This window comes from Alternaria ventricosa (genome assembly GCF_023758065.1).
Source record: "Alternaria ventricosa strain BMP 2768 chromosome Unknown scaffold_14, whole genome shotgun sequence".
NCBI lineage: Eukaryota > Fungi > Ascomycota > Dothideomycetes > Pleosporales > Pleosporaceae > Alternaria > Alternaria ventricosa.
The window spans coordinates 233,280-248,102 of NW_026055694.1; the positions used below are offsets into that span (position 1 = coordinate 233,280).

Consider the following 14,823-nt stretch of genomic DNA (forward strand, 5'->3'; position numbering starts at 1 on the left):
ATTGATGTGAATGTACCCTTTTGAGTTGAAGATCTGTTATAGCAGATGCTCCCAATGGGAAGGACTGTGGAGGTTAGAAGAGGCGCGATGATGGAGCAGTGATGAGGCTTACCAATGATGAAGTCCTTGGGCGATGATGCTCGATTCTCGAGGGTCGTTTAGTTCATCTCATGTGAAGATTCGCGTTGCAGAAGGTGGTAGTGGTAGGTAGACGTCAGGGGAGGTGTGGTTGAGAGCTGAGGGGGAGGGGGAGTTCAGTGCGTATCGAGGGTTTGAGATGCGATAGGAGCGTGTAGTAAGGGTCCAGGTTGATGCAGGTGCGGGAATGTCGAGAAAATGAGAGACGACGGTTGGGAGGGCGTGTGGAGTCAAGCCCAGGACCACGGTAGACGGGTAGTATTCCGCAGGTTAGGATGTTCTAGTGAGGTTGAAAGAGGAATGACTCTGTGACCATAGCGCAGGTGGCTTAATGATCGGGCTGGGAGATTTGAGCGTGCCTGTGCGCTCGGGGGAGTAGGGATGTGGACTTCCGAATGGTGGTCGAAGATGGTGAAAGCTGGCCAGGTCCAGTGATGCGGCTTGGTGAGTAGAAGACGGAGCGATCTAGCGGGAGCGAGATGTGATGGAGGTCAGGGCCACACGAACGAAAACACGCCGGCTTTAGGAGGGTGCTGTGATTGATGGACGGCGCGTGTAATGAGAGACAGCAAGGGGTGCGGTACTGGGTCTTTGCACGAGTCGGCGGGCTAGCCCAAGAGATTAGAGTGGAAGCGGCGCTCGGGGAGCGTTGTGAGTCGTAACAATGAAGATCGGGCGGCCCAGACGGGACAAGCGCGGACAGAGGGCCAGCAGTCGGCCTGTTGCTATGGTGAGAGCGGTCGCTGCTGCGTGCGTTGGCAGCGAGGCGGGTGCTGGGCGGAGAGAGGCAAAGACGGCTTAGTTAGCAGCGCGTGGGCGAAACACGATGCGCAGAGACAAGACGTGGTGGGGGAGGCGAGAGCAGGTGCAGAGCGGTCAGCGCAGGAAGCATGGCGACGCGATTGTTTTTGGGGGAGATGCGAGTGTGGCGCTGGGGGGTGGAGTGAATAGGCGCGAAATGAGCACCGGGGGCTGACAGTCAAGGCTCGGGGCGAGTGGTGAAGGACGGCGCGAAGGTGGTTCCAAGCTTAGCAGGAAGGAGCGTTCGGCTGCCCGGAGCGGTTAGCGCCCAACTGTCGGGCAGCCCATGGCACGAATTTGTTGCAAGATGTTTTTTGTCCACGCCCTCCATTGGCCCCCCTGCGCTGACTTTTGCTGCCATTCTGCCTTTATGCCCCCCACGTGACGTGACGTGCAGACGAGTGCCATTTTGGTCCTGCGCGCATACATGTGCATTAGCCATGCACGCGTCTTATGTACGGCCACGACTAATTCACCGCGCGAGACATAGCCTCACGTCTGGACAGCGCACACACCGCAAAGCCACCCTCAGAATATCCCACCTCAAGTAGCTGCCGTCTGCCTGCCCTCGCGCCGCCTGCCCTGCGCTGCTGCCCCCTGGGTGCCGGCAGCCCTCCTGCAACCAGCCCTCGATCCCAAGGGAGCGTCAGGAACGTCACAGGCACAAGCAAGCATCAAGCTGTCATTTCGCTGCGGCCCACGTTTCCACCCCTTTCATCCTCGCTCCGGCGCCGGTTCCTGATTTGTGGCAGGTTCCTGGATGGCCGTCATGCAGCCTTATTCCATTGGCCGTCAGGGGCTTAGCGCGCGCCGCCATTGGCAGAGCCCGCCGTGGGCACCCGTCAACGTGGTTTCGCTGTCGAGGCGTGCCTCTAGCCTCCCGCGGCACCACGGAACAACGACGGCGAGATAGACCGTCAGGCTCATCCCCTGCTCGAGTCAGTAGCGTAGTGAAAGGACCGTCCTTGATGCACGCGCGATTTGCTCCTCCACAGCGATGGACGCCGGCAACCAAACATTGAAACAGAGACAGGATTCTGAGCAGCTGCGTCACATGGCATCATCGATAAAGTATGATCTCAAGCGCCTTCGAGAACGATGCAGGGCGCGGCGCGTTGTGGAGTGCCCGACGCGTCGTGTAACCTCCTGTGATCGACCAAACGGCAGCGAGCGCAAGGCCCAACTCTATTCTGCGCGGGAACCTTTGCGGAGGTGCGGCAAAGTTGCTTTTGCCCATCAATAGACCGCGCCTCATTCGAGCCTCGAGAGAGTTTGCACGAGTAGAGCAGACTTTCGACGGCCACTGCAAGCTGGCCGCTCCCTCCCGACGCGCGCAATTCCGTCGTTCATCCTGTCAGTCCCTGCGCTATCAGCGACGGACCCTGAATGTCACCCAAGAACTGCAGTCCATGCGCAGTCGACGATGGTTTCGTCTTTCGCTGGGCGAGCTGTTGGGCCCAGGGAACATCAAGATTTACGACGGGGCCCTCATTCTTCCAGAATCTTTCTCCCGTGTTGAGATCATGTCACAGGCTATCCGAGTAGATTGCCGGCCCACCCTGAATGCTGCCTGATGCCAGATGGGCACAGAATCTCCGACACGAGCTCTCCTATTCCGAATTTTCACCTCGATCGCCCATCACCTCAGAGACGTACGACCATGTCTGACTAGCACGCTTTATTGACGACCATCTTTTTCTCTATTCAAACTCCCATAATTCTTGTGCGCGCCAGTATCACCAGGCCAACAATAGCTGGCCATGTCATCTGGCAACCTCCGTGTTATGAGTGCGCATTCAGGCAGTTGTGAAATCCCAATATCCAGCCAATCGTGCACCCAGCCCCAGTAGCCCAACAAGCTTACACCAGAGACGAGTACGGTGCACTGCAAGTCATACTCCGCACCCTATCCGGTGCGCATACCGAAATGTCATCAGTCTGAACACCGCATTCGTCCCCCACTCCGCATCGGTAGGCTCTGCAACGCGCATCGTTATCAGCCTTCCCGAGCACCACCCACCTGCAACAACAGCCGGGACGTCAAAGACCCACGCGACACGGCACGAACATAGGAGGCATCCTACCTCAGGGCAGCCCGTGTCCGTTTGCGTCACCCGAAAACAACGTCGTGCTATTGTGGTCCTCTGTGAAAACCGGTTCTCCTTGCGCACCCGACCTAAACGACCTGGTTCCTGGGGCCGTTCTGCAACGCCGACTTGGCCAAAACGACGGGCGCTGACACAGGAGAGAGATGGCATCGCTCGATCGCGGCACACTTGCTTTGTTTCAGCTGCCATGCCTCTTGTCAAAAGCATCTTTGTCTCGGAAGAAGTAAGGAGACAGACGTTGGAGAAGAAACGTGCTAGCGCAACGGTAGCTGAGCCTCGAGCCAACCGTTCTCCCGATTACGATAGAACAATCTGTCGTTGCTTCATGTTGTGGCGCTGGTTGCTGCACGACGACGTAGGTGGTACTGGACCTTGAAGTCAGGTTGCGCAGTCATATTTGTCTTTATTGATTTCATTGCGTTGAAACAGCCACTCACGTTTCGCAACATCTCAGCTACCGTCCTGTACATCAGCAGCGCGCTCAGCTGACGATGCCAGCTTTCGGCGAATACCAGAGTTCAGCCGGCCAACGAGCTTCTTGTTGCCCACATAACCGCTGATTTCATCAATCTCGCCATCTCAGGGTCTCTGCAGTGTACGGATCACCACTGCCTCCCCGCTTTCCGAACGTTGCCTATCGGCATCTCTCATCGGAGACATCCAACGTCAGCTCCACGGACTCCGCAAGGCTTCGGTCCGAAGCAGACACAGGACATGTAAATCTTTGCGAGTGAACTACCGTTGTTGCGATCGCAATTTGGGGCCTCGGTCCATCGAGCTAGTGTTTACGTGAGCTGAGCAACCGACGACCTGTGTACAGCAGAACCACCGATGTATCCCCCGCAAAGCTGTGCATATCCTCTGCATGAGATACTGCCCGTTCCGTAGATCTACCGTCACATGTTTCATCTCCCCTCCAACGTGAACAACTCATACGCTATGTAGCTCTCGTCACATCCACATGCGGTCTCGTGACCGAAGGTACAGCGCGCAACACCAATAAAGTCAAACAGCCCTCTGCCTCAGCTCCCATATCAAACTTTGTCATCACCCCGCCTCATCAATACATGCACGTCTTAGTCGTGTCTCTCGATGCGAGGACGCCACAGACCGAGAAACATGCACACCCCACACTACACGAACCACGTCATCTCACACCAATACTCTAGAGCGTCAAAACTAAACCTCTTTCTCATAAGACAAGACGAGACAACACAGCATAGAGACAACACAATACGAGACAACGCAATCTACTGTTTCATCAACACCAGAATAGGCTTTCTCCAATGCATCACCCGCGTGATTTACTTCAAAAACCCCAACACTCCATCTCCCTCGCTCGCTCGCTCGCAGCAGAGACAACATCGTCGATATCGTGAAAACCCAGCAAACCGTGCACCCATCTGATAGTGACACCTAGTGCTGATAGAGACGACCCCAACCTCCACCCGGCCTCAGCTTTTTTTCCCCGCTTCACCAACGCAAACTCTGAACAAGTGCGAAAATCTTTGGTTGCTCGGGAGATGAACAGATACTACTGCAAGCAATTCACACCGGCGACAAAGGGAAAACAACAGGTGGGTACCTGCAGAGCTAAGCTCTTTCTTGCAGCGATTTTGACAACAGCGGACATCCTGTCCCTTGACCGCCATTTCATGCAGGTGTCGCGTATCGCATGCGCGTTTAACTGCGAACCAGACCTAATGTGGTTTGCATAGACGCACCCAAGACCCACGATGCTGGTAGATGCCGGTACAGGGAATCTGGTCTTGGGGAGCTGGCGGGTGCGGGCGAGTGAACATGTTGAGGTACACCGGATGGTATGCGGTGAGAAAAGCGGTCACCGTGGGCCGTTAGAATCTATGCACTCATCCAAGGATCATCAATCCAACACCATCATATTTGAAACATTGCGCCATCACGGTCAAGGAGAAGGGAATCAAATCTGGTCCATAAACGATTGCATTGACTATATACACCTCCAGCATCGCAAAGCTGCTCAACATCGACCAATTGGGATGATTTACTGTCCATGGTTAGCCAGCAAGTCCAACACATGTGTGAGATAAAGCGACAGAAGCGAGGTGTAGGGATCAGTTCTCCAAGGTGATTTTATCTTCAATGTAATTAAGAAAGAACACAGCGAATCATGTTGTTCATCATACTAGGGGGTGGCGGGCGAGTTGGGATGCGATCGAACTTACCGAGAGATGCAGCATGAAAGACATGTGAGGGTGAAAAGGTAACTGGTATCGAGATGTCAGCGGACGTCCAAAGAGACATGCGACATCCGTAATGGGATGAAAAAGTACGAGTCCATCAAGAATCAGCCTGCGTCATGTTAGCGAATGTTCGCAGGATCAATGGCTTTGTTCCAGACTTACCTCATTAAATCAGATTGTGTTTGTCGTGATCAGTAAGACGGACGCTCGTTACAACGCCGCCTCTCACACAGCGTGAATATCATAATCATCATTATAATGATGGACCGACTGCTGGAGAAGAGAGTTTGCCATACCTGCGGAGACTGTTAGTTGAGCAGTCCGCAAAGAAGCATCGCAATGTGTGGTGTGTAGAGGCAATCAGAGATGCTGTTATCAACAAGTAAAGCCTCTTCCGAACACCCACAGGTTTGTACGCCTGCTTTTGATGGATGCCGGTCAAGGCATACGTTATGTCCGCCCGACGCATCAGGGTTTCATCAGGAAGCCAGGTGTATTCGGGAGGGAGGAAGGGATCGTGTGTGGGAGTATGTACCTGCGAGGATCAATGTTAGTACATTGATCGCAAAGAAGTTTTGCAAATATGCGATAGCATTGAGCAGGATCAGACAAGGCTGAAACTAAAAGCAAGGGTGTCGACATTGTATATTCAGGTCGAGGAATGCCTTTCCGTGTCGTGTTTTCATCACTCTGCGGAGGGGGGATGGGAGTAGTGGTGAAGTCTTACCTTTGAAGAGATTGAGTAGAGAGGAACAAGCCAAGCGCGATATGGATCGCAACACTGAAGCTTCGTTAGCAGCTATTCGTAATGAATGTTCTGATAATGCCGCTGCGCTTGAGTGCATCATTGTAATTCTAGAGTTGTGTAGTCCTTCACGGTGCTGTAGGATTTGGATTGTTCGTATGTGATAATCTTCTGCAGGAGTCGCGAAGCTGGGAAAGGCTTACCTGGTAACTAGAGCATACGCGATGGCTGCGTTAATGTTGATCAAGGCGCTTGAATGAAAGCGCGCGCATCATAAAGCGCGATGTGGTGCTGGTGATGAGGATGATGTAGAGAACGGTTTTGAGCTCCAGAAATTTTAGCTTGAACCTCGGCGCCGAGCCTCCGTAGCGCGCTTATGTAACCAGCCCCGCTCATCCGGCCTCCCAGTCCACAGCGATGGAAGTCCAGTGTATTCGGCATCAACTATTTCGCGTGGGATTTTTGCAAGACATGCTTCTACAGAAATACAGTTTATCGTACAAAGACAATTATGTCGCAACGCGAATTGACCGGGCTCTCTCATGCGGTCATCCAACTTCACAGCCTTTGGAGTAACTTCTCTAGGTAGGCTCTCTATTCCTCTGCATTTGAGCATCAGGATGATATGTCCGACCTTCAAGACTTTTACGCTCTAGATCGCTCTACATATACTTACTGCTGTCATGTGACTGGAATCTACCTGCCGCGAACGCATATGGAGGGAAAAAGACTGGTCGCGCACGTCATGCACCATTCGCAGACAACATGAGCTTCAAATATCAGAGAAATACTCTATGTATTGGTAGATATTCAAAGTAGGGGAGGCGCAATGTTTCAAGAGCAGGACTCACCCCGAATGACGCAGCACATCGGTATCATCGAGTAGGAAGGCGCAGGGGAGCTCCAGATCGTCCTTCAAAAGTGTATTCTTTCGTCAACCTTGAAAATTGAGGGAGTGGGCTAAAGATTACTATCATGTCCTCTGGTGAAGGGCACACATCATTAAGACGAATACATAAGCCGTGGGGTATCTTCAAAAAGGTGTCCAAGTCTGGTGTAGCCCTCTACCGTATCAAAAAGGTCGTAAAATAAGAGCATGCAACATATCCTCGGCTAGGGCACACATCAAAGAAGACCCAATACGAACCAATCTTACTTTGAAGACTGCCCAGGTGGTCATGGTGCATTTCTTCAAGTAGTAGGTTTGAGAATATACGCACCTCACCTACACTGTCCCCATCCCCGTCCGAATCTTATCAAACACCAGGCATAGATACGTTGAGCATCCTGTCCAATGCCTCGTACACCTCACGCAAACGTCTTCCTAAGCAATAAGCCCTAACACACCGCGAGCCGAGCAGACCCTCCGAAACACCCATACCACCGTTCATAACTCAAATACACATCTTCCTCCCTTACCAAACTCTCCAACGTAGCCCCCAAACCCACCCACGCCGCACCTTCATAATCCCCACACCTAAACAACCCAACGCAAGCGAACCGTGCGAAATCCAACTCCCCCGTACTCGCCCGCGTAAATCCTTCACAGCACCCCAACAAACAACACACGATCCCGCACCAACACCCCACCGCATCCATCGCGTCCGCGCCACTACCACTACTAGTCACCTACCCAGGTACCACGCCGCAAAAACTGCGGCACAGAATCACGTGTCCGAGTAAGCCTTGGCTTCAGTGTTTCTCAACCATGGGAATTCAGAAAAATCTCAACTCAACAACCAAAGTACACCACAGTCATGTGCGGCACAGAAACACGCGGCAGGTACACAACATGATTACTCATATACCGAAGGATGGCCGGGGCGGCACAGGCACCATGCACCATGCACTGTTGTGGAAAGTAGAAAGGAAGAGGCACGGTAAACCTTAGCGCTTTCGGCCGCTTCGATCCTGCGCAAATCGCCATCTCCCTGCGTTTAGGGCTGGAACGCGAAATTACGCGTCCGGCGTCATACTTGTGACGAAGGGGTTTCGCGATTTCGTGATGGTGTGATGGGAGTGCAGGTGTTGAGGGTCATGTGATATGATGTGTCAAGGGCTTGCTTGCTATAGCATTTCCACCATGTCGGTTCTATAGATCAAGGGAGGTGAGACGAGGTGGGGTGATGCATTGTTTGTACGATCAACGGCAAAGGAGGCACGAGAGCGAAGTCATGTTTGTGTAGAACGAAGGCATGATATTTTGTTGTCCCTTTGATCATCCATCAGAAAAAACCTCCCTCTCGCATATATCCCATTTCATCTGCCCGTCCCACAGAAGAGAAATAAAAAGCCCGAATTAGGAACAAGAAAGGTAGAAAGAAATGGAAATTGTTCATCGTTTCGCCCTCTCTCTTTCGCTATGCACGCACCAAAGCAATTTCAACGTCCAATCCAGAAAGTCTTCTTTGGTTCCGGCTCTGACTAATTGTGGTCCATCCAAGCTGCCAACTGCCGTAAAATATACATTAGGAGAAAAAAAGTAATGTGGGTTGAAGTGAAGAAGAAGTGAAAAGGGGGGTATGGGGCATGCAAACATAAAGGCAAGAAAGAAGAGAGAGGCACCGAGCAAAGGGTTCCTCTCCGTGTCCAACCGGCCATGACCGCGTCCAACGGTTAATGTGTGCTAGAGATGCGAGCATTGCAAATCGTTGAAAGCATAAAGACATGTCGAAAACAAAACATGCTCCAGAAAGCGTCGAACTATGTAGAGCAGGTGTATCGGGGGTATGTAGCGCGGTATGTAAAGATTCCTTCCAGTGTACGCCGGTATAAGCAGATGGCAATGAAGCAGATACATGAAGGTCAAAGATGTGGGTGGGTGGGTAGGCGGAGAAGCCTAGAAGCAGTTCAGAGTGCCCTTCTTCTTGCCCTTCTTTTGTGCGTTGTTGAGGGCGGCCATGCGAGCTTCAAGGTGGGCGCGCTCGGCTTCGACACGAAGGCGGGCGTTGCGCTCCTCTTCAACGGCTTGGAGAGAGTGACGGGCGGCGCTGCGCTCCTTGCGCATCATGTTCAGCTCTTCCTCTAGGCCGGCGCACTTCTTCCTGAACTGATCCAGATCAGTCTTGGTCTTGGTGCTTGAAGCCTCGAGGTCGGTCAGAGCATCCTCAAGAGTAGCTGTAAGCTGCTTCTCAGCAAACAGATGCTTTTCGATGGTACGGATGCGAGCCTCCTGGTCTTCGACCAACTGAGCGTGGGCAATGTCCTTGCTCTGATGGCGCGAAGTAGGAGGAGACGGCGCACTGGCCTGAGGTGGTGGGCTGCCAGGAGGAAGAGGTGGGAGAGGAATGGCGGGTGGTGGTGAGGGCAGAGATGTGTGTGCTGTGCTCTTGCGTGCAGTGGAGTTGTTCGAGTTGGATCGTTGGAGGTCTTCACGAGGATCAATAGAAGCACGGTGAGAGTTGCGCTTCGCGTCCACGAGTTGTGACTGGTCATGTTAGCTATTGCTTCAAAGTCAAGAAGGTGATGAGCTTACCTCTAATAACGCGATCTTGATGCGTGACTCTTGCACTTCCTTCTCGAGCTCCTCGCCGTGGTTCATCGCGTCTTGCAGCTCGCGAGTGCGCTCGGTCTGGAGAGCCGACAGTCGGTTGTTGGCAGCCTCGTGCTGGTCCCAGTTCTGGTTGAGCTGATCCTCGAGTTCTTGCACGAGTCGGGCGCTCTTGTGCTCCTTCTCGCTGACCTTCTCAAGCTCCTTGATCGTCTCGGCGTTGATGAGCTCGAACTCCTTCAGGTTGCTCTTGAGCGTACTGATGGTGTTGTTGGCTTCCGTAAGCTCCTTTCTGGAGGTCTCCAGCTCGGCCTGAGCCTCCTCCAGTTTGGTCGTGATGGACTTGCGTTCCTGGACCAATGCTTCGATGTGAGACTGAATGTTGCTGACATCCGTCTCCTCGCCAAGAACAGCCGAAACACCCTCAAGGAGCGTCGCCATCTCAGACTTGGCCTGAGAAAGATCCGCTTCGAGAGAAGAGGTTGTCTCTCGATGGGTTGTAAGCTCCGCTGTGAGCTTCTCAAGCTCAGCTGCATGTGACTTCTGGATAGAGTCCATGCCCTGCTGATGGTAATCGATCGCCGCTTTGTGCTCATCGATCTGCCTCTCTAGATTGGTTACGAGGGATCGATGAGTGTCAAGCTCCTTCTCGGTGAGCGCTCGAGCTTCAGAGTCTTCCTCGATCTGTTGAAGAATGCTTGTGTGAGAGGCCTCAAGCTCAGCAAGGCGAGCAGCTTGGCTAACAGCCGTAGACTTGTGCTCATGGACCTCTGCTTCCAAAGTAGCGATTAGCTCCGAGTGCTTTGCCCTCTCCTGTTCCAGAGCAGCTTCAGACTCAGCTCCTCGGGTTTGCTCTATCTCAGATATGCGAAGAGCATGGTCGACCTCAAGACGCTGTTTGGCGGACTCTAGTTCACGAACAGTCTCGAGATGTCGCATCTCCGAAGCCTTGGTAGCTTCGATAGCTTCTAGATGCTTGGACTGCCAATGGGCTGCCTCATCGCTAAGCTGAGAGAGGTGGGTGTGGCGGCTAGCGTCGTCTTCAGGTTCCTCCTCACCGTTGACAGTGCGCATGCCCTCAGGCGTCTGACGAGGTGACAGTAGATCATCAGATCGATTGACAGATGCCTTGAGAGACTCAATCTGTTCTTTGAGCTCCTGCTCGCGCTGAATGTGGGAGTTCTTCAACTCCTTGATATGCTCCTCGTTCTGCTTCATCTGATCCTGCATTGAAGCGACGATGGAGATATCCATAGGAGACCCGGCTTTCAAGCTGGAGCGCTCTTTTGTCAGGCCGCTGATCAATGTCATCTTGCCTTCCATCTCCTTGCGTACAGACTGCAATTCTGCCTCCAAGTCCTGCACACGCTCAGACCGTAGGTGGAGCTCGGACATGATGGTGTTGAGGTTGAGCTCAAAGTTTTGGATGCCGTCAGGGTCCTCGTCTAGAGTATCCAAAGCCATGTTACGGAGCGAGGCGAATGCGCGGTTAGAACGATCGTTCGCCAGGACTGCTTGGCTAGACTTGCGGCGGATCATGTGTAGGGATGGAGAAGATGGTCGGTTCGCCTGCATCTGGGCCTTGGTGACTTCCGACTTCAGTTCTTCCACGTAGTCGAGTGTATCTTGATGCTCTTCTTGCAGCTGAGAGTAGCTGTGTTGAAGCTTCTCGATGCGCTCCTCCTTCTCGTTGTGAAGTAGCTTCAGGGCCTTCAGCTCTTGGACTAACACGGTTTCAGGAATGTGTTGCTCCTGGTTCGTGGAGTCGACTGATGTTCGTCGAGCCTTAGTCTCCTCTTGACCAACCTCGGTGTCGTCGTCTGGAATGCTGGTGTTGCAAGCCTCTGCCAAGGCCAATTCCGCAGACAATGTACGCGAGGAAGACAAGTCCTCTGTTGGGAGTCCATTGACGCCCGCTTCTGCCATGAAAGAACTTGGCCGGGATGAAGGCACTGATGTGATTCCGCGATGGCGCGCCTCGTCCACTGAGTCTTGGAGAGCGGCCAAAGTCCGCAAAGCCTCTTGGTACTTACTGGCCAGCTTCTCGTAGTCTTGAAGAGTTCCTTCGTGCTCCACGCGCAGGTCGAGCAGCTCTTGGGTTACGGTATCGAGCTTGTCGTTGACGAAGCGAGCTTGCGCGGGGCTGGAAGGCTCATCTCCGACGACTGAAGCAGCCTTGACAGCAAAACGATCTTTCTGCTCGTCCGTACCGTCATGCTTGGTGCTGGCTGTGAGTGGACGTTCACTGTCAGCCTCCTCAGGAATCGCGTCCACGGGAGTGCCGAATTGATGCATGCTCTCGCTCGTGACTCGCTTCTCAAGCTTGGGGCGCTTCTCAATGAAGGGGTCGCTAGGTGTCTTTGAATGGCCATTGGTGTAAGGCTCAACAGCATGCTCTTTGTCATCGAGCTCGTGAAGCAAGTTGTCTAACTTGGCGACGCTGCGTTGCCTCTCAACGACATGCTTGAGTCGCTCAATTTCACGGCTCATGATCTCAGTCTCCTGCTCATTCTCGGCCAGACGCTCTTCCAAGGTGGAAATGTATTCTTCACTGCTGGTTTCGTTCTCACGAAGCCTTTGCAACTTCTCGCGCAGTTCGGAGATGATGGTGTCGTTCTTCTCGATGCCATTCGCCGAGTTGTCGATCTGGCGCTCGAGCGACTGGACATACTCCTCGTTGTTCGCGTCCCGTTCCATTGCCTTCTGGATGCGCGATTGCAGGTGGTGGTTCTGGCTTTCGAGGATTGCGATGCGGGTCTCCTTCTCCAGGAGGTCACTCTCGTTGTTTGACAGAGAGGTGCGTGTGTTGGAAAGGGAAGACTCAAGCGTCTGAATCGTCTTCTCGTATTCCAAGACTACCGATTCGACAGCCTCGGCGAATGAGTTAGATCGCTTTAGTCTCTCAAGCGCAGAGTCACCAATAGCATCCTTTAGCATAGGCGTCTCCGTCTCGTTGTTGTCGCGGGCTTTGGTGATCTCGGAGATTAGCTTAGCGTGGCGGGCGCTCAGCGCATTGTAGTTCTCCTGAACGTCGAGCAACTGGTTCTGCAGCTCAGTCTCGCGCTCGTCCTGGCGCTCACGGCTCTCTTGAGGGTTTGCTTTCTTTCGATCCGTGCGCTCAGATAGTCGAATCTGGTCCCTGAGGAATTGTACTTCGGCCCGCAGCCGGTCGATGGCAGCCTGTTTATCGCTGTCGTCATGGATCTGCTGGATTTGCGGCTTGACTTGGATAGCGCGGGCGCGCTGGGCATACTGGACGGTGTTCAAAGTTTCGCTTAAATGGAACTCGGCCGGGTTGACACAAGCAATCATGTAGGTGATGGCGTTGCCGCCAAGCGAGTCTTGCAGTAGGCGCGTGAGCCTAGAGTCGCGGTACGAGACGTAGCCGCCATGGGAACGTGCGGACAGCTGCGAGATGACCTTGCCCAAGCTCGCAAGCCCTGCATTGATGGAGATACCCTCCCGAGCCCGCTCGCCCTGCGCCCCGGTGTTCTTCAGCCTTTCGCTTCCCGCCAAATCCACAAAATGCAGCTTGCTGTCGACTGTCACCCAGCTCTCGCTCGAGGAGCCCGACATCATCTCGATAGGGACGGATCGGCGCTTTTCGCGTGTCGGAGTAGGCGCGGCAGGTGACGACTTCTTCTGGACTAGGTTTAGACTGAAGACTGCGTGGGAGCGGGAAGATTTCGCGTTGACGGCCGTCGCGTCGGTTTGCCGGATTGCGGAGCCGAAGTTGAGCGCGCCCAGCATATCGTCGACCGAGTTGATAGGGATCTGGGTCAGTCCCGTCAGCAGGATGCGGCCATCGCGATCCTCGCGAATGTTGACCTGTGGCCGATCGTTGACAGCCACGTGCTCGGGGATCAGCAGATCGCGAAGTTGCTCGTTATAGATCTGCATCTGTCAGTTCTGGCCTGTGACGGGGAAGGGCTTATCTTACCTCGACGTAGGTCGCCTTGAGTTGCCAGTTCCGATTGGCAGACGACGATGACGACGCCTTGGAGGCCATGTTGTGTATGCCCGACAGACGGCTTGGGACGCGGATTCCTGAGGATGATCCGCGACTGCTAGTGCCCTCGAGCTTCTCGAAAAGCAACGCCGCAGCGCGGGGGATAATACCTGAGAAGTCAGTATGGTGTTTTGACGTTCGCTGATTCCGTGTCTGACATACCCATGACTTCGTTGTCCGCCTGGTCGCGCGGGCCGGTGGTGCCCATGGTGTAGGACTTTCCGGCGCCAGACTGGCCGTATGCGAGGATGGAGACATTGTAGCCCTGGACGAAGGAGTTGACGCTGTCCGAGACGTATTCGAAGACGCCTTCCTGCTCAATGTCCTCGCCGAAGACGCGGTCAAAGACAAAGACCTTCTTGCCGCCGGTCGCATCTATCGTCAGGCTCGAGGGCGATGTGACGTGGCAGAGGGCGTTGCGGAAGCGCTGTGGGATGAGCTCGTAGCCCGGATCGCCGTGTTGCAGTGGTGGCCGGACGCGTACAGCTGCATTAGGGCGTGGTTAGAAGAGATGTTTTATCGCGGACCCTGAGATGCACCTACCAACTTTGACGGCCGTCCTGCTGTCCTCATCGGACGCCCTGCTCCCGCCCGGCTTGCTGCTCACGCTCATGCGACTGGAGCTGCGGTTCGGTCTAATCATCGCGCTCATGGGCCGCGGAACGCCGTTTGCGGGCGAGCCTGGTGGTGAGGTGGCCATGGGTGCGGCTACGGCAGCGCCGTTGTGGTCGTGTATGTGCGCCGGCCGTTGGGTGTGGTGTTGCAAATGCTTTTGCGGCGCCGTGTAGATCCAGCAGAGGGCGCAGTCGGCGGTGTCGAGGTGGCCTTCATCCGCGGGCTGGGGCTGGCTGGTGGGTGCGAGCGCTGTTTGGCCGTCTGCAGTCGAGGCGCCTGGGGGACGGCGATTGGGGAGAGGCACAAAAAGAAAAGCCCAGGATAAAAATGAAGACGCGGATTATTTTGCTTGTGAAGGCCCTTTGAGAGCAAGCAGCACGCCCTCACTGCGGGTTACCAGCGCGCCAGATGCCCCTTAGCGTGTCCAGGGGCCGCCTCTAAGGACCCCAGCCAATTGCTGCAGGTTGGCGCAGGTAGTGTGCCGTACCTGTGCTGACCTGTGCTGTATCGGCGTCTGTGTGCCTGGCTAAGACCCGTACCCAGATAACCTCGGCGTCAATCACCTGTAAGACTGCCTGAGCTGCCTGACCTCGAGTCAATTGCTCGCCGGTCCCACCCCAGCCGGGCGACGGATGCGCGCTGCTTCCTTTCTTCCCCTGCGTCCACCTGAGCAGCCCTCCAACGTTGCTGCACTT

General features: G+C 54.3%; 1 protein-coding gene across 1 annotated transcript; it reads right to left on the bottom strand.

The window, feature by feature from the left end:
• Positions 1 to 8,853: 8,853 nt before the first annotated feature.
• Positions 8,854 to 14,213, bottom strand: J4E93_007665 (uncharacterized protein; the record flags this gene model as incomplete). Its single annotated transcript, XM_049345570.1, has 5 exons — positions 8,854 to 9,441; positions 9,490 to 13,398; positions 13,445 to 13,623; positions 13,676 to 13,999; positions 14,057 to 14,213. The coding sequence occupies 5 exons, from the start codon at positions 14,211 to 14,213 to the stop codon at positions 8,854 to 8,856; spliced, it is 5,157 nt and encodes a 1,718-aa protein (XP_049197097.1).
• Between the last annotated feature and the right edge of the window lie 610 nt (positions 14,214 to 14,823).